At 40.9% G+C, this 26,882-nt stretch overlaps 1 protein-coding gene across 5 annotated transcripts in view; it reads right to left on the bottom strand.

Moving 5' to 3' along the window:
- LOC111597740 (supervillin) overlaps window positions 1-26,882 on the bottom strand; it is a 113,082-nt gene that overhangs the window by 80,682 nt on the left and 5,518 nt on the right. For all 5 annotated transcript variants that reach the window (XM_030225267.1, XM_030225268.1, XM_030225269.1 and 2 more), the window contains exon 2: window positions 2,859-6,951. In XM_030225267.1, coding sequence (XP_030081127.1) covers window positions 2,859-6,951 — 4,093 coding nt within the window. The remainder of the gene's footprint in view (window positions 1-2,858; window positions 6,952-26,882) is intronic.

Raw genomic sequence — 26,882 nt, 5'->3', positions numbered from 1 at the left:
AATACAAAAATATAAAATGAGAAATAATAAAAAAAAATAAAAAAAAATTTTAAAGTAAGTTCTACAAAATCTACAAAAACAAGAAAAAATATATTCATAAAAAGAATTTAAAATTCTTAAATTAAAATTTACAAAAAAAAAATTTTAATTTAAATTTTTTAAAAATAAATAAGATAACACAAATAAAATCTACTTAAAACTCAGATAGAAAAAAAAAAAACATTTTAAAAAATCATTTTTCATAAACTAAATAAAATGTAGAACAAAAAAAAAATATATATAAATTAAAAAATAAATAATACATAAAATGATCTAATACAGTAAAATTTTTATTAAAAATGAGTTTATAATATATTCTACAAAAACAATTAAAACTGCAAATAAAAATGCAACGAAATAATATTTTGAATGTTTTCCATTTTTTTTAAATAACATTTTATTATTAATAATATTTATGCGACGATTTGTTTTTGTTTTTTCTTTTGTTTATGAATTTAACATATATATTGAAAAATGAGAGCAAACAACTTTAACTTAACTAAACTATTAAATTTTGAGCTGAAAATATACAAAGAGAGATTTTTGGAAATGTTTTATGATTAGTCAAAATATAAATATATATTTGTATATATACATGACGATATATATATAATGTTATTCGATGTTTTTCTTTCGTTTCATGTGCTTAAATAAATAAGTTTTTATAACAATATTAATTATATTAAATGGAACAGAGTAAAGCAAAAAACATTTAGGAAATCATTGGCACAAGTTGCAGTTAAATTAATAATAAAAATTAATTAAACGAAGTCGAGAAGTGTTAAAGAATTTTTAATATTAGTTCGTTTCGATGCGGAATTAAATGCACTTGCACAGTGGTGCAAAGTTCTATAACTAAAACTATAAAATTAAAGAAAAAATACTTTTTGGGCTATAAATAAACATAAATAAAACTAATTTATCGATAAACATATTTCGCTTGCACAGTGGTACACACAACAGTGGTTGCACAGTGGTTTCAATAAAAAATACTTTCATACAATTTATATAATTGTTTATAAAAATATATCGTTAAACATATTCAATGCAAATATATATATATATATATATATATATATATATATATATATATATATATATATATATATATATATTCAATAAGCAATTTGTGTTGCTGCTAACAATTTGCCAGCATCCCACCCCTCCCACTTCAATAATTACAACATTAACAAACAACAACTACAACAATACGAAGTGTGGCGCTCAGGCGAGCGCAATTGCCACAATGATAATCACACCAATTACGATCAGACACAATGTGAGCAAATCGTTTGGTGTAATCAGGCCCACGGTGCAGGCGACTAAAACGTGCTCGAGTGTCGTCAAACCGCTTCGTGTTGCGCCGCCGACAATGCCTGCGCCCGCGCCCGCTCCCACCCTCATTGACCGAACCTCGCCGAAGACGGACAGCGCTTTCGAACTTGTCGTCGGCTCTTCGTCTGTCCTAGCCGGAAGTTCGCTCTCAATTGCATGCGCTGTGCGCTCATTGGCTCTCTCGCTGCTACTGTCACTGTCATTGTCGCTGCCTCTGCTACTGCCGCTGCCGCTGCCGCTGCTCTGGTTTCCGTTACGTGTTAAAGTATTCGCAATAGCAATTTCATTGGCTTCGCTGCTTGGCTTCACGCTGTCCTTGTCACTGCCGCTGCTCTGCTTCTCATTTACCGTTGAAGTATCCTTAATTGGCATTGCATCAGCAGCGAACCCTGTCTTAATATCATTGCTGTTCATTGAGTTCGCTTTGGTTTCATAATTGAGCTTAAGCTCGGAAATATTTAAGTTTATTTGCGGCGTCTCGTAAACGATGCTCTGTTTACGTGGAACTAGTTCGCTTTTAGCTTGCTCTTCGATTTCTTCAAGGAAAGCTTCGTCAAGTGCTTGAGCTACTAAATCACTATCGTCAAGTTCATTGTCATCCAATTGGCATTCGTCAAGTAAAGATTCAGCTGTTAGCTGAGTATCGTTAAGTTCATTTTCGCTCAAAATACTTTCGTCAGCTGGCTTTATTAACGATTCACTTGTTAGATCATAAACGGCCTCGCTTAAAGCGAACTTTTCGTCAAGTTCAGCTTGTGGCTGCTTTTCTGCAGCTGCCTCAAGTTTTTCGCCAGTTTCGTTAAGTGCGACGTCCTCTCGCAGGCTCTCCAGTAGTTCTTCCTCTGTGGGCAACGGCGGAAAGTCCTCGTCTCTTTTAGCCAACTCGTCAGCACCTATCGATACTTCCGATACGTAATGCTCCTTAACCTCGAAGCGCGTATTGAACGTCGTCTGCAGCTCAACTGAGGCATTTGCCTGGGCTGTGGTTAGTGGATAGTCGGCGAGGCTAGCATTACCCGAGTCCGGATTGGACGATGTCTCCTCCAGCGAACTTAACGAATCGAACTGGGTCAAAGCGGGCATTGGAGCTGGTTCCAGCTCCTGCCTATCCATAACAATGTTCACTTTGCTGGCATAGATGCGATTGAAATTGGGCGACAGCTTAAGCTCAGTTTCTGGCTCCGCTTTGCTCTCTTCCAGTTCCAGTTCCAGCTCCAGTTCCAGTTCCGGTATGGGGGCTAACTTATTACTATGACTACTACAACTAGTGAATGTGTTGATGGATGTGGATGGGTGGTTAACATCTAGTTGAGGGTCAACATTCAAAACTGGATTAGTAGCAATAGCTTGGACGAGCGCACAGCGGGGATTAGTAGCGGCATCTGAGGAGCTGCTCTCATTGGCATTGGCATTGGCATTGGCATTGGCATTGGCATTGGCTGGGGCTTGTTCTTGTTGTTGCTGGGCGGGGGCAACGCCTTTACCTGTTAGCTGCTTGCGACGTAGCTGCTTCGACGGTTTCTCCTCGATGCCAAATATGGCGGCCAGCTCCTCGCTCGAATTGTACTGCGAGGGCGAGGAGGAACGTGCTCCACCCGCATCGCCACCCACCGGCGTCAGCTGCAATGGCGGCGATGAGCAGGACGAGGACGAGGACGACGGCGACCGGGCAAAGCTGGCGGTTTGATTTTCACTCATGTTGTTGTTGTTGGTGGTGCTGGTTGTGGCATTGGTGCTATTGGTGCTCGGTGTATTGGTGCTAATTGTTGTGTCGTTCGGCGTCGACGGCACATCGTACGATGTGGTGCTGAATGTCTTGATGGGATCGGTGCTGGGTGCATGATAATCGCTACTCTGCGACTTGATATAATCGCTCGACGAGTACGGATTGAAAGAGGTTATGCTCGAGGACATGGGCCGATTGCCGGTCGATGGACTCGACGACTTGGCCAGGCAATCGCTGCTGGAGCTAAACGAGGAGGCGGTGGTGCTCACAGTGTTCGCTTGATGTATGCCGCTGCTGCCACTGCCGCTGCTCATGCTGGGCGCCGTGGTGCGCTGATCGTCAGTGCTCGATGTGGTGTTTGTTGTCCGGCTCGTACGATCATCTGTGCTCGAGGTGATGTTGTTGTTGCTGCTGTTGTTGTTGTTTCCTGTTTGTCGCGCTTGCAGCTCGCACTCCCGCATTATGCGATCGATGTCGTCGATCGCTTGCGCTTTGGCCTTGACCTCTGCAATGGGACAAATGAGAGTGGCGTCAGCGTGGACCCGCTCGTGTTGGCTACTTTTCTTATTACAGGTGGGCAGATTATCGTAATCTGGCGGCGATTCGGCGTTGCCCAATTCGCTCAGCTGTCGCATGCAGCGCTTGGCAATTGCCTCGATCTTGTCCGATTGTATGGGATCCAGTTTCTTAATCAAGTGCGGCATCACCAGCTGCTGCTGCTGCTGCTGCTGATCCATGGGCCGCTGTTTCACCTGCAGCGCCTCGTGCACCACCACCGGCGGCTCGGTGGTTACAATATCCTTGAGTATCTTTTCGCACACAGCGTTCGCCGCCTCGGACACCTCATCGATGGCGCGTATTAGCTTGCCCTCCTTCTGCAGCTTGCGTGGATGGGGCTCGTCCGTTTGATCGGGCAGCGTGTCCAGCAGCAGCTGGCCACAGCGCTTGGCCGCCTCGGAGACCGCTTCGATTTGCTGCAGTTCCTGCTCCAGCTTTTGCTGTTCCGCATTCAGCTTGGGCCTGGCCGCCGTGATCAGCGCCTCCTTGCGCAGCTCGTCCAGCTCCTGGGTTAGCTTAATGCTGCTCGCCTGCGCGTCCTGCGCAATCTTATTGAGCGCATCCTCGAGCAGCGGCTCGGGCGTGAGACTCTTTCGCGGCGCTGGCACTGGCATTGGCTTCGACTGCTTCTCCTCCTGGCCCAGACGCTCCGGCAGCTGGGCTATGGCCCCGCCCTGGCTGGGATGCCTAAAGGGTATGTGCGTTTTCTTCTGCAGCTCCTCGTCCTGCGCCTTCAGCTTGCGCAGCAGCTCCAAGGTGCCCGGTATGTCGCTGGCCTGCTCGCCGCCCAGATTCGACATGGAGCCGGCTCTTTCAATGCTGCGCGTCAGCTCGATGTAGCTATTCAAGTCTCCGCCGGACGGCTTGGCCGCATCCCGCTGTATCAGATTGTAAATGTTCGCCGATTGGGTGCGCGTGGCGCGCTGCTTCTTTTGCATGGGATAGACGAAGCTGGACTTGGGCCAGGGCGGATCTTTGCGCAGTGCACGCACCGCCAGATCATCCTTGACAATGTCTGGCGAGCCGCTCTTCTTCTTCGGCTCCTTTATCACCGGCTCCACGTGCAGATAGTCGCTTTGCGGCGCCGGCACAATCGGCCCCACGGGTATGCCAAACGGCGGCTGCCTGTCCGCGGCGCGATACTGCAAATTGGCCAGCTGCAGGTTGCGATAGGCCACATCGTCGCGCACCGGATCTGGCTCACCGGCCGGCGAATCCTCATCGTCATAATCATCGGCATGGGCCAAGGCGAACTTCTCGAAGTCGCTCGGCGTGGGCATGCGTGGCTTTGGCTCCGCTTTCGGCGCCAGCTCCGGCTCCGGCTCCTCCGGCTTCGTCTCCATGGGCTCGGTCAGACCCAGGGACTTGTATATGGCCTCCAGTTCATTGATGGCCTCCTCCAGGTTGGCGGGCTTCTTGCGTGGATAGTAAAGTGGCGCCATGGCTGGGGCGCTGGCCTTGCGCTCGACGAAAATGGGCGCCTTCTGATGCTGTTCCCGCTTCTCGGCCACATACTCGTCGTACTTGTTGGACAGGTCCTCGCCCGAACGTCGCTGATAATGATGCGGCATTGAGTTGGTCTTGTGCACATCACGATTCCGGATTTCCACATAGTTTTCCCGGCCACGTTCACTGGGCTTGATGTGCAAGCTGCCGCAGATGACGTTGCTCGGCTCTGGGCACGCAGCGGGCGCTGGCGCTGGAGCAGTTCGCTTCGGCTTCTGCACCTCGGAGTACATGGGCATGGGATAGCTGCGCAGCTCGCTCAGGCCCGAGCTAGAAATCGAGCGCGGCTTGGCCAGTGGCTGCTGCGGGCGCTGGCAATCGCTGCTGGCCGTGGGCAGGCCGCTCTTCGAGGTGCGCAGCACGCCGCTGGAGGCGGGCTCAGGATCGGCCAGTCTGACATCCCTGTCCAGCAGATGTATGGGCTTCCGAGAGCGCGGCGTTGCGTCGGCCACGTAGTGGAAGTCAATGCCATTGGGCAGCGACTTCTTGCCGGGCATCGCATTGCGTTCCGCCCGCGTGATGAAGCGACGATGCTGCGACTGCGCTGGGGCACTGGCTATGGAGCTGCTCGGCTGCGAGTTGAGCGAGTGCACGGACTGATAATGCGACGCCGTTGGCTGCCACATGCGATCATCGGAGACGCAGCGACCGCGCTGATCGAACGCATACGAAACGGGTCGCAGGTCGCTCGAGCTGTAGCCGACATGAACGCGCCGCAGTGGATCGCGCGGCGGCGGCGGCGGTGGCAGCGGCTTGCTCTGCATGCGTCCATTCACATTCTGCAAATGGATTTGGCTGTCGTAGCTAATGCTGCGCTTCGCATCGTTCTGCATGGAGTTCTGCAATGGACGCCATTGCACATAGCCGGAGGAGGCGGTGGCGGAGGCGGAGGCGGAGGCGGAGTTAGGTGATGCCTGATAGATGGATAAAGGCAATGGCTGCGTCTTATAGCGCTGCTGCTGCAGCTGCTGCGGCACATTGCCATGGCTCACCTCGCCGTCGCGGGACAAGCGTTTGTAGTAGCGCTCGTTGCGTGCCGCTCGACTGCGGCGGCTCTGACCGGCGGCGCCCGGACCAAGCAGCGCCTGGCCGCCGCTGTGTATGCTCTCGTCGCTGCGGTACTTGGAGAACGTGGATGAGTTCAGTGAAATGATCTCCTCCTCGCTGGAGTGACCCGGCTGCTTGCCACGCTGAGCTGAGCGCGATTTGCTAGGCGGCAGCTGCTGCGACTGCGACTGCGACTGCGACTGCGGCGTCAGATAAAGTCGACGATCCAGCGAATTGCTGGGCCGGCCGTAGGGGCCAGGCTGGTTCTGATAGTAGGGCTCAGGCGGCACCATTTCCACGGGCAAAAAGAACTCGTTGTCCGCATGATTTGGCTGTGACTGCGGCGCCACAATATGATCGAAGTTGAGCGTTTTGCTGCTTCTGCTCGATTTAGTTGGATTTTTGGATTTGGGTTTCGTGGCGCTCTGACGCTGGGCGGGCACAAAGCCCGCTTTGCGATCCTCCTCGCTGGAGCTGGCGCTGCCAGCATCCGCAGCATCCTTCTTCTTGTTGCGAAACAGGCGGCCGAAGGACCATTTCTGTTTGCTCGACAGCTGCTGCGTCGATGAGCCGCTCAAGCTGTGCTGCTGCTGCTGCTGCTGCTGACTGCGCAGACGCTCCATCTGCAGCTCGTTGTTGTTGTCTAATGTTGCTTCAGTGGCCGCTTTGTTGTTGGCTTCATCGGTTAGCTGTAGCTCTTTGGGCAGCGGCAACTGAGGACGCCAAGTCGTTTGAACAATCTGAAAGAAGAGAGAAGAGAGAGAGAGATAAGTTAGTTATAGGCGAGCAAATCAAGATAAGTTTTATTTAAACATTTGTTTTATTTGCACTTAATGTTGCTCACAAAGAGCTGCTATTGTTGTATTGTTGTTGCTGCGATAAGATTTCATTATGTGTTAACTTGGCTCAAAGTGCTGCAGATAACTCGAAGCGCGCTTTTGACGAGCAAACTCGAAAAACACTTGAGCATATAGCATAGCATATATATACATACACATACATATATATATATATATATACATACACACACACATATATATATATATATATATATATATATACATTTATTTATGCTAGGCTTTTCAAGCAGCTCAAAAGTTTTGCTTTTTCTTGTTTGATTTGCTTCACAGCCACAAAGCCAACTCCGGCCAAGGTTCATTGCACCTCAGGCACAGACTTGGCTTAAACAAGTGCTTGCCACATTTACTTGATCGATCTAGAACACATTTGCATAGCAAGCTATACATCCCACGCCAGAGCTAGAGCAAAATGCGCAGAGTTTTCCCAGGCGGAAACGACTCATTATCAAAGCCTTAAGCCAAAGGCAAAAAAACACACATATCTTATCAATCAAGATAAGCAAACTTTGCTGACATAAGAAAATAGCATAAAACATAAAAAATTACAGAGAAAAAGTAATTAATAACTCAAGTTGAAAGACAAAAAGTTTTTTAATCTAATCTCAAGTTGAGCGATAAATAAATAGATAAATAAAGTGCATATAACTTATAGATAAACACATAGATAAATACAAGTGTATATATAACTTATAGATAAATATATTTTAAGTTATGTTGAGCCTGAATTTTTTTTTTAATTGCTATTTTTATTTGCAATGTCTTAAACTAGACAATAAACAAATTTGTTAACAATAATATATTATTACTCCAGAAAATCCAGCGAATTATATAATTGTAGCTGAGGCCCTAAGCGCTATACAAAACTCTGCTTGTTGCTAGTTCTACTATATAGTTTGATCGTTTGGCCAGTTTACAAAAGTTTTATATACAGAAAAGCCAAAAAAAAACATACGAGGTCTGCTAAATTTTTTAATTTCTATTTGAACTTATATTGATGCTCAAAACTTGCTCACTTATTTATGCTGAAAAGTTCGCTTATTTTAAATGTTTAATGTTGGACGTCTTCGTTGTTTGATTTTTTCAAAATATAAAGCAAAATTTTGGCCAAAAGCAACAACATTCAATGAGGTCACAGACAGCAGATGCTTCAGCTCTGGCCTACAATAAATTTTAACTTGCTGCCATAACTAAAGAGGCTCAAGCTGAGATGAGGCTAGGCGACAATTGTGTTGCTAAAGATGGCATTGAAGTAGAACAAGAAGTTCACAAAATATGATTTCAAATTTTAACAGTAATATCTGCTGGATAAAAATACTTTGAAGAGCGCAAACATAGATATTCATAGCTAAATATTGAACAGCATTTTTATATGACAAGAAACTCAGAAACTCTTTACATATATTTCGTATAAATATATTTATACTCTTATTGACTTATTTTTTCCACATTTCTATATATATCTATACGAATCATATACAGAAATAAATGAAATTGCGTGTGAAATTCAATTTTTGCTCATTTGCCTCAATTATTTGTTCAATTTCAATTTTGTTTATAGAAAGAGCTCTGAGACTTTGGGCGTGGGAGACATTCGTGCTATGATACATCATTTCCGCTGACGATCTTTTATCATACGAGCAGACAGCGAACACTTGAGCCTTATTAAAAGCAAATAAACAATTCACAAATGTAAACAGAAAATGTTTCAGGTCCAATCACAAGTCTCATATGCTAACTCAGATCTTAATTGGCAGCTATATTGATCAGATTATGGTTTTAATATGTTTGCTTTAATAAAAACTTCTGAGCGGATTTAATGCGAATTGTTTCAACACGTGTTTGCCCGCCTTACAAAAGTCATTCGAATGGATTTATGGACTGCAACTTGATGCTAGAAAACTGGCCACAATAAAAGTCAACAGCGCACAGCAGCTATGTGACTCAGTTGAAAGATAAATTTTCAACAGCATTTTCGTATGTAAAATGGAATATGGAAATATTCAAAGCAGCTGCGTAATGTTTGGCACACAGCCAAGGCACAAATCACTCATACGCACTGTGCAACTCGTGGCGGGCTGTGGCGCAAGCTAACAAAACACAATAGAAACGCACGCAGACACACACACAGCGAGTGTGCGTGTGTGTGTGTGTGTTTGACTAAAAATAATCACGCAAAAAATTGCACACAAAAAATCGTTTGCAAATTGTTTTCCAATTGAAATGGCAAAATCTGATTGGAAAGATGTGAAATTTCAAGCGGAAAAACACCAAATTTACGCGCGATTTCAACTATATAATGGCAATCTATATAGAGCTATATAGAGGTATATGCAGCGAAAAGCGTTCTGGGTTGAAGACGCGCGACCACTCGACTGATAGGACAGGAAAACTTGAGCACGAGATCGAGGCGATCGCGGCGATCGCGGCGATCGCGACGTTCGAGAAGCTTTTTTCTCAAGCTCTTTTCCCTTTGCCAAAAGAGCAAGGCAAATGAGCTTAAGAGAGCAATGGGGAGAGAGAGTAAGAGAGAGCAAATGACTTTTATTTAGGATGATAGGACAAACAAGAAAACTGTTTATAAAATCGGGCCGATCGTGTCGATCGCTGCTCGACCAAGCTCTTTCCCTGCAAAAAGAGCAAAGCTTTTTAGCTTGTGGGAAAGCAAAGAGCAATGAATAATGTTAGGATGATAGGACAAACAAGAAGCTTATGGCAGTGCCAAGAGCAATAGGACAAACACAAAAAAAAATTTACATGAGATCGTTGCTGTCGAAAAGCTTTCTAAAGAAAGAGCACAACCTAAGAGAAGATGCCCATACCCATGGCAGCTATGTAATAGGTTTTTAAGTGTGCCTCATCAATTCAATTAAGTAAACAGTAACAAAATCTAAATGATTTTCCATTTGGTTTTGAAGATCTGTAAATAGAAGTCAATGAACTGTTACGAAAGTGTTACGCGTCCCCGAGAGACTTTTAATTAACGAAAAAAAAAAACGAAAGACTCGAAATGGGAAAGACAATTTAATGAAAATGTTGCTCTTACATCCCCAACCAACCATTCATCCATCCGCCCACCCAATCATATAAGCGACAAGTCCAAGTAGATCAGAAAATGTGTCAGCTGACATTAAGAAAATCATTAATGCCAAGATTTTTGTGCATCAAATAAATTGAAAATGTGGCCCAAAAGTGATGTTTCGGGTATTTTAAATAGATTGACTAAGGTGAACAACTTGAAATCTTTTGCATCTTGCTCCAAATAGCCGCGCCAGAGATTCCTTAATAAATGATTCACTTAGACGCTTTGTTGGTTCATTCGCCTCGTCTCGGCTCGCCTCGTCTTGCTGTCAGCCAAGTAAAAATATTTCTACAGACTAACAAAAAATGGAACGAAGTGCGTTTGTAATGCGGAAGATATTTGCGCTGTCGAAAAGTAAAAGTACCATTCCTATCTAGATATATATATAGAACTACACTAACTTTCTATATATAGACTTTGCTCTACTGCAGACCCATTCATAATGGGTAAGCAGGGTATGTTGGGTGTGTCCAAATGTATGTGACAGTTAGTTGGAGCTGTCAGCAGAACTGTGAGCAGGTATATATATATATATATATTCGTGATCACATTTGACATTTAAAACGATCTGTTCATGTTCAGTCACTCAGTCATTCAGTTGGTAGAGCTGTAAGCTCACTTTTTTTTATTTAATTTAATTTTTAATTTAATTTTATTCAACTTATCTCAACTTTCCATTAACATTTTTGTAGAATCGATTAAAATCGATATCAAACTTGACATATTTGAGCATATTTCACATATATTTAGAGCCAATATATATAAATTTCTGATCACGTTTGACATTTGAGTTGATCTGATTCGTTCGTGTATCATTTACCAAGCATGATAAGAGCTTGAACTGTAAAAATGAGCTAATCGATAATTTTAGTTTAAAATTTACAAGATATCGTTTAAAATCGATATCAAAATTTTCTTATTTACTACATTCATCACAGATTTTAGCAGCTAAAGCTTATCTACTATAAGCTATAGAGCGATCAGGCAGACTTCACATGAAGAGAACAACGTTTTCACAGCATACTGAAGCCCTTAGAGACTTCATTATGGAATTTACATTTCCTATTAACAATTGAGCTGAAGTTTGAGTAAAATTCTTAATTAATATTCATACGTTTAGCTGGCTGAAGCTGTTGATTAAAAGGTAATTCCTTTTTATTATTGCAACAGCTGTTTGTTATCGATAATTTAAGCAACTGCTGAAATATAGTTATCGATAACACAGTTCTTCTATTATCCTAGGGTATCTTCCAAATGTGCACTTCTATAAAACTCTTGTTAGTCTGCTTAGACAGCTGAAGTTTGGCTAGAATATGGGTCAGTGTGCATTTAAGCTAAGTAGCCCCGAACCCAAACAGTCGGCAATCGGCAATCGGCAATCGGCTATCTCCAATGACCAATAAGCAATAGCTAATTAAAAGCTGAAAATAATTTGATTTTTAATTAAAATCGCAAACATTTTTGCAGCTGTTCGCTTGGAAAGTAAATGAACTGCAACTGCGACGCATTTGCTGCCAAAAATTTATTCATCGAAGGCAATTTAAATAAAAGTTTAATGACTTTTGCCTTATTCTGCTTGATCGAGTTTTAATATATTATATGCTCGTTCAGGCAGTCAAACTAAGCATATTAGCTGCTTAGATTTATAAATGAAAATATAGCAAATCTGTATAAAAATAAATATAATATTTATACTCGTATATCGTATGAAGATGCATGTTTACACTTGTGTATATTGAAATAAAAACATAAAAAATACCAAATGAGTATAAAGAAATTCGAAATAGACATCAAGTGGCATTTGCTATGGAACGCGATGTGGTCAGCGTCTGGCAATGTTTACATTTTATAAAGAAGGCGTCAAGCAGCTCGACACGCCGACTGCTAATAATGCATTGGAGATGCTACAAGTTGCATTAAGTCAACAACAACAACAATAACATTAGATTTCTCTGCCATGCATAATTCAAACTAATTTAGGGGACCTCAACTGCTGCTAGGGTCAATGACAGAGCCCACAAAACGCAAAACTTGGTCAGCTGGAAAAAAGGAGTCAAGTCAGCTGAAAAGCAGGAAAAGCTAGACAAATGAAAATCGTTTATTTATGCACAGCACGTGTTGCATGCAACAACTTGTGGCAACATCTAACCCTCGCCTCGCCCCTGTGCATTTGTTTATGCAGCGTTCTACGCTTTTTATTGTGCTGAACTGCCAGCCGCGCAACGACGGGTGGCAGCAGGAAGTAACATATTAGATCTTTTTCTATTGCTTCTAACAAATTTTTTAATTATGCAATTTTAGTTTTCTTAAAAGCATTTTGGATGGAGGTTTGAGTTGACTTAGCGTGAAAACTACAGGTTTATGGCTTTTCCTGAATTTTCCTGAATTTTTCTTACTTTATTATCTGCCCTTTCCATATTTAGTTTCAATAAGAATACATATTTAGCATTTTATATGAATGAATTTAACTATTTTGCATATATGTATATATATGTTATATATATATATAGATTATGTCTATTTCAACTATTTGATATCAGCAACTCTCATCGCTTTCATTTTCACATACTTGGGCCAATGAACTTGAGAGCCGCCAAAAAATGTGTACGAAAAAAGGCAGCCAAACATGTTAAATAAATAGAAAAAAAACATATTTGACACGCATCTCCATAGAGAGCAAGAGAGAGAGAGAGAGAGAGTGATCAGGCAGGGCTGCAGTTGGCGTATTGGTTTCTACACACAAATTGAATTTGTTTTTGTTTTTTCCAACTTTCACTGGACGTCATTAATTTTTGCCCGCCAGAGGGCGCTGCTAATGAAATAATCAACATGCTTGTAATACAATACACAAATACACACTGACACAGTGTGACAGACAGACACACGCACACTATCATACAGACACACATGCACATCCACACTGACACAGACGGGCAAGACCGACTGACAGACACCTAAACAGAGAGACAGACTGACACAGCGTCATAAACACTCGCGCACTCACTCACTCACTTACTCGCTCGCTCGCACATACAGCGACGACCACATGTCTCTCAATCGATACATAGCCAGACGCATGCATCTCCACATTCACACACACACAAATAGTCAAACAACTGTACACACACACTTGCATCTCAACGTCTGCACACACGCACTACAAAACATCTCAAGTCATTTAAATCGATTTTTAATTGCCCCGCACAAAATGTGCGTTGGCTTTGCTTAAGCAAACAAAACAAGTTGCAGAGGAGTCAGGTGTCGATTGTTGGGCTTTATTTAAATATTTTTTTTTTTTTTTTTTTTTTTTTTTTTTTTTTTTTTTTTTTTTTCGTTTTTATTTCTTTATTTTGTTGCAGCTTATTGTCTTAGACTCTATAGCGCATTTAGCTCTAAACCTTAACTAATGGGAGGGCAGATATGCCAATTATTCTGCACTTGTAGCTACTATCTTAATTAGTTCTAATATTGTCTAGAGGATGCAATCTCTTCAGTCTTCGCCTATTGTTGTTTATAGCCAGGTTGCTTGCGAGATGGTTAGGATGCGCTGCAAGTCTGTCCGCGTATCTTGAACTGTGTCGCCCAATGAGTTCAGCAACTGTGGGAATTGCTAAATCCCTATGTAAGACTGAGTTTCTTACAAACCAGCTGGCTCCAGTCCATCTGCGTAGTGCTTTATTCTGCAGGGTCTGAATTTTGTTCCTTGTAGTCTTCGCCGAGGAGCCCCATAGAGAGATACCATATACGAAGGTTGGGACAACTATTGCCTTGTAGATGGCGGCCTTGCTGCTGTAAGACAACTTGCTTGAAGCTCTCAGCATCCAGTCGAGGGTTTTTAGCTTGCTTTTGCATTTTGAGGTTACTTGACTTATGTGCGCTTTAAAAGTCAGCCTTCTGTCAAGAGTGATACCAAGGTACTTTACTTTTGAGGCTTTGGGAATAGTGGGCCCCAATGCAACGCTTGGGCAATCTCCTCTTCTAGTGGCGAAGGTAGTATGTACAGACTTTTGTGCATTAATGGTGATACACCACCGTTTTGCCCAGCGTCCGAAAGAGTCCAGATATTTTTGTAGTGAGTCTGAAGCTTCTTGCGCAGATACGTGACGTGATAAGATGGCGGTGTCATCTGCATAGGTCGCTATGAGTACTGCATCTGTACTTCCTATATTTGGCTCGGGAGTTGGCATATCTCCTGTGAATAAAGTATAAAGTGTTGGGCCTAGAACACTACCCTGTGGTACTCCAGCCATAATTGGTCTAGTCAAGGATACTGTTTGCCCCCTTGACACTTGGAAGGTTCTTCCAATAAGGTATGAGGATAGCAACGCGAAAAATGGGGCTGGAAGGGTGGTCCTCACTTTCTGCAGCAGTCCCAGGTGCCAAACTCGATCAAACGCCTGTTTGATGTCTAAAAAGACGGCAGAGCAGTACATCTTTTCTTCAAAGGCTCCAAGGATATGGTGCACAACTCTGTGAACCTGTTCCGGTGTTCCATGCTGTCTCCTGAAGCCAAACTGATGGTTTGGAATGGCCTCCTGGCGTCCCAGATGTGTCAGTACTCGTTCCAGAAATATTCTTTCGAATATTTTGGAGAGTACTGGCAACAGGCTAATTGGTCTGTACGACTCAATTTCTCCCACGGGTTTGCCAGGCTTAGGAATCATCACAATCACGGCGCGCTTCCAGCAGGCTGGAAAGTGCCGGATGCGGAGCATGGCGTTGTACACCATAGTTATGTAGTCTATGGTGGAGTCAGGCAGTGCTCTAAGGACTCTGCCGTTTATTAGATCATATCCAGGGGATTTTTTTGCCTTCACTCTTCTGATGTGTTCAAGAACCTCTTCTTTTGTACATCCAGTTATCTGGTCTTCAGCTGGGAGGGGCGAGAGAACGATGTCTTCTGTTGCTTCGATTTCTGAGGCCTCTGCGGTAATCACCGGCGTGAATTGGTCTTGAAGGTGGTTTGCAAAAGCCTCAGCTTGAGCTTCGTCTCCAATGTGCCAGGAACCAGAAATGCTCCGAATGGGATGACGTCGTATTGGCTGCCGTTTGAGCTTTCTTGTAAATTTCCATAATTGAAACTCTGCGTCAGTGGGCGATTCAGCTCGTACCAGCGCATCGCTGATACACCTCTTTTGAAGCAGGGCGAGAGCAGCTTTAAGATGCCTCGTGGCTTCGTTGTACATGGATTTGGCATCAGGCGTGCGTAATCTTAACCAGCGTCTCCTGGCCCATCTTTTGTGTATTAGTAGGTGTTGGGCCTCCAAGGTGAGGGGGATGTTGTACGGAGACTGTTGTCTTGTTTGGCAAGATGGTGGGGCGGCTTGGTGCGCAGCTTTGACTATTTCTTCCTGCAGTTTGTTTGCTGCGTAGTCCACGTCTTCAGGAGTGTTAAGTTCCATTTCTATGTGCAAAGAGTAATGGAGCTCGCGCCTAAAGACTCCTAAATCTGATCCTGCTGGCAGTAGTTGTTTCCTAATGGGCAAGGGCTGTGGCTGCGCGTGGATTGTGACTATTAGTGGCAGGTGGTCAGAGGATAGGTCCAAGGATTCTTCAATGGTCAATTGCCGGTCACAGATGCCTTTGTAGACAGCGAAGTCGATTGCCGAGGGCCTGTGTCCATTAATTGGGTAACGGGTGGGGGCTCCAGTCGCCAATATGCTGAATTGTAAGTTTTGAATCGCCTCAAATATGACTTCTCCGCGACGATTCGCACTATTGCTTCCCCAAAATGGGTGCCATCCATTCCAGTCGCCGCCGATGAGGGTCTTATTCAACCTTTGGCCTAGAACCTGTTCCATGTGATGATCACACAGACCAGTGTTTGGCGGAAGATAAATTGACGCAACTTCGATCGCTCCAATAGACGTAGGCAGGGTGATGGCTGAGACCTGCATTGTTGCGTTGCAAATTGGCAGTAAAGGTGTATGCGGTATTGTTGCTCGTATGAGGATTGAGGATCCACCAAAGCAGTTTGCTCCTTCACCATGAGCCTGATAGTGTTCGTATCCGAAAATTTGTGTAGTGGGGCACTCATGAGTTTCTGTTATTAACATTATATCTATGTTTTCTTGTGAGAGAAACGCAGCCAGTTCCTGAGTCTTGTTTCTCAGGCCATTGGCGTTCCAGATACCCACACGTAAAGCCATTATTTGTAGGCAAGCTTGGTTATGATGGCCATTAAACTGTTTAGCATGGTTGCTTGTTGGGATTGTACTTCTCGCATCGCTTTGAGCTCGGCATTAATTGCGTCAAACTGACGTTGTTGTTGCTGAAGCATTTCAGTGAACAAAGTGTCACTTGTGGTATTCTTATTTGACGGTCCACCTCTAGCGGCCTGTGCGTAAGAAACACCACTAATAGGCGTTGCAAAGCTCGTGGCTTGGGTAATGCTCCGGGGCCTTGTAATTTCGGAAGCAGTACTCGGACCCGTAGACGGTGTTTGTGTGGGACTCCTTTTTTGTGCTGGGGATTGCAATTTGCGCAACCGCTTGTATACTTGGCAGCCCTTATAGTTGGCTGGGTGCTGTAACTCACAGTGCACACAAGTTGGTGCCTGGTCCTTTTCGCGGGTGCAGTCTTTGGATGCGTGTTTCCCGGCGCAACGCACACATCTGGGAGCTTTGTGGCAGTAGCGTTGTGTGTGTCCAAATTCTTGACAGCGATGGCATTGTGTCAGGTCGTTGTATCTTCTTGGCAGTTCCACTGTGCAGCGTTGCCTGCAGACAACTCGAATGTCCAAAATTTCTTTGTTGTTGGGGGCCTGAGCCACGTCAACAAAAAATATATTTAGCGGTGTTTTGTCCATACGGCTCAGTGGGTTGTGCACATTTGTAATTGTGTGGCCTTTGGTTTCCAATTCCTTTTTAATTAGTGTTGTATCAGTGCTGGAGTGAAGCCCTTTGAACACGACTCTATATGGTTTGTCCTCCTTAAGCTGGTAGCAGTGGAACTCCAATTCCAGCTTAGTAAAGTGGTCTATAACTCTGCGATAGTCCTCACTGCATTGGGTTAATACACCTATGTTATTCTTCTTTGGCTTAATTACGTATGATTTAGCATCAATTACTTTATCTATTATCTGTTGAAGTAGGGCCACAGACTTGATGTTTGGACACCATATGGGGGGCGGACGAGGTTTCGGTGTAGTTTGCTGGTCGGTCAATACTGGGGCTTCTGGAGCTACAGGTGATTCGCTGTAGTCTTCATCTTCTTCTACGAGCAGTGAAAATCGATTTTCTGATATTAATGCTGCATTGCTGGTGCTTGGTTCGTCGAAGATGAGCCTTTTCTTGATGGTTTTTGGTGAATTTGGCTGTTTACGTTTCGTGTTTTTGTTGTTAGTGATGCCTTGCACGGAGGCGATATCTATTTTTGAGTTTATTGGCATGATGGAGGCTTGCCTATTTGCCATCACAACGTTAAGCTGGGCTTGCATTTCTGCATTTACCTTTACAGCTGTAGCGAGGTTATTGACATTAGATGTCATCGCGGATTGTGCTTTTGAGTGCAGGCGCACTCGCGCCAAGCGACGAAATTTCGTAAATTGCAATTAAAGCAATTGAGTTACGCGGAAGCAAGCGATAAGAAAACGCTGCGTGTGCGGTTTTTGTTGCTGTTGCGTTGAAGAATGCACCGCAAAGTTCTATTTTTAGAACTCTGCAGCAGTAGAGCTTAAGCGAAGGCTGTTCGAATTCACGTCTTTACAGGTCGAACGACTGATCGCGATTGTTATTTAAATATGATATACAAAATTATAGTTGAAGCGACGGCCGACTAATTTGTAGCATTTATATTATATGAATATACGAAAAGGAAACGAAAAATTAGAGAAAAAAAAAAATTAAAATAAATAAACATTTGCATAATTACGCAAACGTGTTGAAAACTTTTGTAGAAAACTTATGATATGTGATATGATGCGAGTGCCAAACAAATGTGGGAACATTTCCTAATCAAAATCACAGAAAGAGCGAGGGAGAAAGAGAGAGACAGCTGAAGCAGTCAATTCGTATGATAAATGAATACCGTGTGACTTTATTTTAAGCATAATTAACACCCAAACACAATGTGCCAAAAGAAGAAGAAAAGAGAATATGATATATATTATATATAATACTTATATATATATAGTATATATTTTGCATATTTTATGCATGAGAACTTATAGTTGGAAAGTATACGGAAAATATATATTTTATATTAAAACTGTAAATTTTAAATGTAAAAAAATTTTAATTTAAATGTAAATTAAACTCAGTTTATACATTTTTTTGGTGCTAATTAAGATTCTAAGAAACTAACTTAAGCAATATTTATAGCCATAATAACTTAGTAGAAATATGAGTTATCGAGTTATCGATAATTGGTACGGATTATCTACAGCTACGCTTTGAAATGTTTTATATAAAAATTGACAGACAGCTAGAACTATATTTGACCCATCTGTTGCTCATGTTTAAGAATATATGAGCTCGGTTCAAAAAGTAATGCGAATTTTTCACAGTTTACGAATTATCGATTTTCAATATCTTACTAAGAAAAGCAAAAATCTGTAGAAAGTTTTTTATGAAAATTATATACATATTTTTTTATAGGTATATATGCAACAGGAACAGTTAAAAAGCTCTCTTTAAAGACAATCCACAAGCCTTCAAATATGTTCCGTATCAAGTCTCTTGCCTCTGACCAGACCTCGACCCAGCTTTAATTAATGCTTCGCTTACTGGAATAATTTTTATCTAGTTGTTGCGTACTTTTCTTTTAAGGTAATTGCTTTAAAATATTATAAACACAGAAACAAATTCGTTAAAAAATTATTCCTCAACTACAAAAAAAAAAAAGAAACAGCCTCACGCAAATTGTGAGAATCGTGCGTTTATCGCTCGAGTCTCGAAATTTCCGTAATTTTATAGTATTTGCCATGGCCCAAAAACAGAGAGATTCACATGCACTTGTTTATATTGTGTTAAATACAATAAATAAACCAAAAGTATATATATACATATATAGCTTGAATAATACATGTGTATATAGCATATATATATTATATCATCTTTATGAGCGAATGTCCAAATTTGTTTATTTGCATACATATTACTCAAGGGGCTTGCGACGAATGAACCGAACTTGAGAGCTAGTTCATTTTGTTTTTTTACACAAGTTTAGTGGTTCATTTGAATAATCATTTATTTTTATAAATTTGTGAACTAGTTCATATTTTTTGTTCCTATAAGTTCACTGGTTCATTTCAAAAAGAATGAACCAGTTCATATTCCTTGTTCGTATAAGTTTATTTTTTTATTTCAATATATGCATAACTATTTAAATGTATTATTTGTGAACTAGTTTATATTTTTTATTTATATAAGCTGGTTCATTTCAATAACAATGAGTTAGTTCATTTAATGGCACTATAAATTGAACTTCTTTATAACTTTTTAGCTTTCAGTTATTGCGAGTTGAAGGTAAAGAAGAAATTTTCCTATGTATATATATATATGTATATTAGATAAATATATAGATATCTGTTTAGTTCAACACGTTTTGCGTATTTTAAGTTCATGATGATTTCAACCACATTTTCTGCTTTTGTTTGTATTTTCGTTTTCAAACTGAAAGCAATTCATAGACGTTGCGAAAAAGTTTTTTTTTGGCAGCCAGGCAACACTTGGGATGAGCAAATTTTCAAAATTTGTTTATAACTATATATATATATATATATATATATATATTTGTATATATGTATATATAGAGAGAGATATATACTGCAGTTAATATACACATTTAGCTGGCTTCTCACCTCATTTGAAATTGTAGAAATATCTATGAACTGATTCATAAGAACACAGCAGCTGAATTGTGCTTATATATATATTTAAAATATAATAGATCGTCCAGAGCACATTCGCTTTAAGCAAATGAAGCTCGAAACTAGGCTAGAACAGCAGCAAGTCATAAAAGTTAATAACAATTGGCAGCAGCCGCAGCAGTTGAACGGAAGCAAACGCTTTGTATATCCGGAAGCAGTTAACAATTACGCCGTATAATTGAATGCTCAGTCTATGTGCATATATCCTGTAATCGGGGCTTGTAATTGAACTGAATATGGAAATGCAAGTAGAAATTATATATAGAGAGACAGAGAGATGTAGATGTGGCTGCACGAGTGGCTGCAGCGACTGTTTCAATCTTCACAGTTGGCCAACAAACTGTGAAAAATAAATTGAACACGTGTGGCGAGGCGTTTGTGGCTGTGTCCATTACCCTCTCTCTAACTGGCTAGCTGCTCGCCTGCCGGCCTGTCGCCTCAGCTGCTCAATTTATTTGTGGCACGTCTGACAGGTGTTCTACATTTGGGGCTGCGCTCTTTGTGCACTGAACCCCAAGGGAAAATGGACTAGAACGGGGTATATTTACAGTAGGCAATGCGGACAGTATCATAAAGTCTATAGCACATGTTCTTGAACAAATGTGTACAGGGTATGTCCGAGTCGATCACTTAGAAGTGCTATGCTTTTTGTGTGTGCTGTATGCTGGCCGCTTTTATGGCCCAAGGTTCGACCCTCGCGCCGCATTAGTTGCAATTATTGTGGCCTCTTGACATTCTTCTTTATATAATGTGCATTGGGCACTTGACAAACATTTCAGCACTTACGCATTATCGATCTCCACCTAAAGTGTCATCGATTTTGCTGCGATAAAAATGAAACAAAAAGAGCGAATCGAAATTAGCTGATGCTATTAGATTGTTAACGAACTTGCCCTTTAGAGGCTTCATTGAAGCGCAATCAATTGGTAATTAACTAATGCAAGTAATCTCTATCTCCGCCTCTCTCCTCCTACCTGCCTCCCTCTCGTTTTCTTTTAATTTTTATTGAAACTAATTGGATTACAAAGAAATATACGCACTTTGAGAGCTGGGTCAACAGCCAGGCAAAATTCAATTTCAAATTAAATTCAAACATTTTTTTATATCGTTGCGTATCTGTTGCTTCACAAGTCTTTTACTCTCTCTTTCTCTCGGACTCTGGCATCTCGTAGAGTTACTTTTCTATAGAAGTTGTAAAAATAGGGTATTTCTGGTTGTGAATACCCATCTAACTGACAGACAGAACTGTGCTCAGCCTTCCATTAACCATCGGCTGCCTACTCCAGCTGGGTCTATCCATTCATCTGCTTTTTCGTTCTCTATAAAGACTAGATTCACATCCAGCTCCACTCAAGTTCGCCTACAGAATGTGGGAATGTTTTGCACAGCTATTTCAACATGCTCAGGGTATTTGCTAGTCGTGCACTCCCGACTAGCGCTCTCGGAATTGCTTTAGTTGTATTCATTTTATAGTTTGCCCAGCGCAGTGTGTGGCATGGAAAATGCACTAAAAACAAAATTAAAATTGAAATTATAAAAAAATGCTATAAAAACAATTCAGCGCACGCTGAACACAGTGAGCACTGCCTAAGACGAAACACAATGAGTACATGCCTGACTAACAAAACAAGACAAATAATTGAATCAAGAAGTTAATGGCAGACATTTTTTTGTTGCGTGTACGGCTCAATTTTGGTTTGCTGTAGCGTGCGTCTACTGTAACCACAAATATTTTATTTGTCCATTATATTACATTGCTTATTTCTGCTATTGCTGTTGCTTTTTACGAGACTTTTGCTTTAGCATCACGTAATCAATTTCATTATGAACAAAGCGAAAAAAAATTGGATCGAGTTTACGTGTAGATCTTACAAGAGTTTTAGATAAAGAAAAACATTGATTAACATAAGTTTTGATTAAAGTGAAGCAAAGATTCTGTTTCACTTGCAGATAAATAAGTGAAGACTCTGGTCGCTTGATTATATCTAGATAATTCTTATAGAAGCAAATAGATATGTTGTGAAGTCTCTTTTAGTAAACATATAATTTCTATGCCTCTACATATTTATATAGTTGAATCACAAGGTGATTCGAAATGTTGTCAGTAAAAGCAACAATTACACAATAAACTCTATAGATTGCCATAAAAAAAGGTACAAAATAAACATATAAAATGATTAGAGACGGGCAGTAACGACTGCGAAATACTCGCGCCTAGTTCAATTATGGAAGTTTGTTTACTAATATCAATTAAGTCTCATTTAGCTATATAGATTTATGCGAAATACACTCAACTATATGTATATATATATATACGTCATACTTCCCTTGGCTATGTGAACATTGCTGCACAACCAATATACCTCTCTTGCCACTTGTACTGAATAAAAAACATTAGCTGTTCGTGTCGGGCCATAAAAGCCCATTTCATCAATGTCATGTTGAATGTTGCATGGGAACCCACATCAGACATTTGGCGGCTTTTTTCTCTCTTTATTGGGGAAACACGTGCGGCAATTATGGCGGAGCCTAATAATTTTTTTGCTTAATAATGCAGCAATCGAAACGAAATACCAATAATAGCCATATGATAGCTGGCTGGACACGTTAGGTTAGGTTCGAGCCGCAACGATTATGCTCATTAGGCAAATGAAAAACAAGAGTTGAAGAGCGAGAGGAAACACAGTTATTAACCAATAGCAAATACACTGTCAAAAGGTGCACACACAACATGTTTGAAGTTAAGCTGCCAAGTTGAAAGGAAAGGAAACTGCAGAGAGAATTGCTTAAGTGGCTAAAAGTATTTTGCTGTTTGGGCAAGTTGTAGGCAAAAGTTATGCTCAAAGGCTGAAAAAAAAATGAACAAAGTAAAACCTAATCCTTAATGAGCTTAGCTGATCATACGAGGCATTTGTCGCATAATTGTATATATAATAAATAGTTAACAAAGCCCATAAAAGATTTAGCAAAAACTTGGTTAAAATTGTGTTCAGTTACCCTTTTCAAGCTAAGCTTTTGCTTATTTCAATTAGCTTACCGAACATAAAATAAACATATAATATGAAGCCTTGCCTTGTTTGTCTCAACTGCCAAGCGGAGACCTCAAACGTCTGGCCTTAGAGCCTCGCCAAGTTGATCAAGAAACAAGTTTCCAATTGAAACTTATCGAATTACATTCGCTACGTGATTTTTCATTGAGTTCCGCTAACGAATGGGCTTAAAGTGTACGGGAAGAATTATAGTAAATTTAATTAATGAAGGCGACTTTTGACTAATTTACATTTGGGTTTTAGCTGCTATTAAGAGAGCGGGCAGTGGGGAGATGGGGAGATAGGGAGAGGCCTCTGCAAGCCTGTTAAGACAGTCACGCCTGCATTAGCCACGCCTCAATGACACTGAACTTGAAGCCCCTTCGAAATTTATTCAAACATTTTTTATTGATAAGCCATGAAATGTGAGTGTCAAATGATAAATCATATGAGACGCAAGACCAACAAAAGAAATGCATTTAACCAATTAATGGGATTGTAGATTGAGCAAGTTTTTACTGGAAATTTTTGAAAAGAACAAAACATTGTTGGAAACATGAAATGGTTAAAGCCAAAGGAGCTACAACAGGTAACAATGCTTAGCAGCGAGCAGACGAGCGTAAGAGACTGCACAATACTCGTTCACTTGTTTAGAAATTTAGATGAGACCAACTGAGCTAGAGATCACTAGAGACGCAACCAAAACCAATATACTCGACTTTTTCAATTTCAATAGACTAGCCATAAATAAAATTCTTTCAAGGAATTAGAAAATCCTGTTGGCCGTCAGGTAGTCAATTGCTGGAGGTGTGTTTTGTTGTTGTGCTCAGAGCAGTTCAAAGACATTTGATTCTTAGAGTTTTGGGGTTCATGTGTTGCGTGTGCCACAGTCGTGATTCACATAAAGGACTTAAGGTAATTAAAATACATACACCTATACGTTTTTTATTGAGGCCACGCCCAGGCAGTCAATGCCTTGCCCAGGCTCAAAGAAATTCCTCTGCCGCACGCTTGTTACCTGAGCCAATTACTGAGCCGAGCTGAGCATCGATCAGATGCTTTGTATGACTTGTTACTTGCTTGTAGTTCACTATGTTATAAAATCACAGCTAATGCCAGACGAGCCCAAACCACAGAAAACTCAGTGAAATGCAAAAGATTGAACGAGTCGCACTGAGGAGCAGCCGAGTGGAAATATGGAGCAAATCAATATCAATAACTATATCAATTTCCATTTTTTCATTAGCCGAGCCATGGCTCGCCTTACGTCTGGGAAGTTGTTGACCCAATACACATATAACGGATAAGATCAAGGCTCAATGACAATTGCTATTGAAATTTGAACTTATTTAGTGTCTAATTATCGACTGGGAATACCCTGCATTTGGGTGGAGAATCGGTAGGGAGAGTTAGAAATAAGGAAAGTATGCAAGAGAGAGAGAGACAGTGTGGAAGAGGGAGAGAGAGAGAGAGACTTAATTAATTTCTAGAGAAAGCAGAGAGATGAAGGCGCAGAGAGGAAGAGATCTAAAGTAGTAGAGACAGAGAGAGTTAGATAAAGAAAATAATAGAGAGGAGGCAGGAGGATAACAAAAGAAGAAAGAGAGAAAGAGAGGGTGAGAGAGAGAAAATGAGAGAAAGGCTTAATTGATCGACTCGGAATACCCTACATTTAGATATTTCCTACAGAGAGCAGAGATAGACAGAGAGATGAATAGGAAAGCAAGCAGAAAACGAAAGGAGTGATAGAGAGAGTGTGAAAGCGAGGAAGAAGAGTGAGTGAGTGTCAAAGAGAGTCTAATGATCGACTGGGAATACCCTAGAGAGAGTTACAAAAAAGTAGAGTGCGTAAGAATGAATCAGTGTGTGAGTGAGAGAGGCTCACAGAGCGAGAGAAAGATGTTTGTTGTCTGTCCATTAGGAGTTTGCCTATTGCAGTCACTTCAAGCAGAGCGTATACACCCTCTTTAGCCATATAGGCAGGGTATATATATATATATAACAAAAATACTTTGGGGCTTGTCTGGTCTCCCATTGGGACAAACTGTCAACTGATGCCATTTGATGTATCGGAGCGGACCTTATCGCTAGTTATTCTGACCGCAGATCATTTGTCAATGTGTCATAGGATCGCATTATTTGTTTTTTATTTGCGTCTGCTGCATTGTTTATAGTTCGTTTGCTGTGGCATCTTCTTAAATTCTTTTTGCTGTCGAAATCTGAGCAATGTTATTGTCTCACAAAATTGAGTAAATATTGCTCCGGTTCGGCTCGGTTTGGTATGCGGGCAGCGATGGGTTAGCTGAGATTAGCATTCGCCTCTGATGCGGCCAATGTATTTGTTTAAGGTATAAAGCTAATGCGGCGTCGTATGTGGCAGACAGCTAAGAAAACAAGACGCAAGCAGCTTTTTAAGAATAAACAAAGTCAAGGCAGTGGCTGAGCATACGAATTGAATATCACAAATATAGAAAAGTCTAATCTTAAGTTGCCAACCAACTGATAATATGAATATTGGGTATATATATTAAAATATATATATCATCATCTTACAGACAACAAAGAAAACTTTTAATAAACAAATTTGTTCATGCCAACTTTGATGATTCACTTTTGCCACAGCATAATTTCAGCATAAAAATAATTGAGCAACAAATTTCAACACGTTTACTTCAGAAACAGAGAGTATATTAGTTTGAGTGAGAGAGAGAGACTTGAAACTGTAAATATAATAATATAATCGTTTGTCAGCCCTGTTTAATGCATCTTGTGTAGGTCTGACAAACCAGAGAAAACTCTAATCACATCAGACAACTCTGACTCCATAAATTATATATATATTCCTAATCTAATGATTGGCATCTCCGCCCAGTGTTCAGAGTATCTCCTAGTTGGGCACTTCCAACTCTCATTTATTTCAAACTGTGCACGAGTATTATGCAGTCAGTTATGCTCGACAAGCTTGTACAACAAGCACTTGACACTTCAAGTGTTTGGCTCTTGTGGACAAGCAGCAAATCACAATTAACTAATAGCTGTCAAAATTCCAGTTTGCAGTTAACGAAAACTGTCATAACATTGTTAACCCACCGATCAGGTTGAGAAATATTACAAATTTCAAATGATTTACGCCGGCCCACACTCAATTTGACAATTTGGCGTTGGCGAAAGAAATTTTGCTTTCGCATTGCTTTGATTTTATGCTCAAAATCATGTATTTGGACATGACTTTTAACTGCCTGTTGAGCGACGATTTTCGCCACAAATCACAATCGGCAAACTGGGTTAATTGGATTGGCCCCTAACAGTTAAAGGGCCTACACAGCGCTAAATAGAATTTTTCGTGTAGGCATCAAAGCGACTTGGCAAGAAAAAAAAAACAACAATTGCCGCAAGCTCAAAGTGAGAGCAGCAAAATTGAAGAGAAAAAACTGATATCAATGTTAAAAATAATTTATAAAATTTTAAATTTTCTAAGGAATTGTTACAAAATTTTAATATATTAGGACAAACTAGTTAAAATATTTTACAGACAACTTTTTTAAAATTTAAAACTTGATTTGATACTTTAAAAATATAAATTTTTTTATTTTTTTTTTGAAATTTTTTTTTTAAGGAATTTATGCTTAATAAATTTAAATAAAATAGATTAAAAATGTATAGACTGTTTTTAATTAAAAAATTTAGAAAAGCTTCAAAATTTTGATTTAACATTTTATTTTATATAGTTTAATTTTTTTAATGATTTGATTAATCATATTTTAAAAACAATTTTTTTAATTTAAGAACTATTTTGCATTTAAATATTTTTATTTGATATTTAAAAAAAATT

This window comes from Drosophila hydei, unplaced genomic scaffold (assembly GCF_003285905.1).
Source record: "Drosophila hydei strain 15085-1641.00,03,60 unplaced genomic scaffold, DhydRS2 tig00008128-arrow-arrow-pilon, whole genome shotgun sequence".
NCBI lineage: Eukaryota > Metazoa > Arthropoda > Insecta > Diptera > Drosophilidae > Drosophila > Drosophila hydei.
The sequence above is the reverse complement of the archived record's forward strand: the minus strand, read 5'-3'. Positions and strand labels throughout refer to the sequence as shown.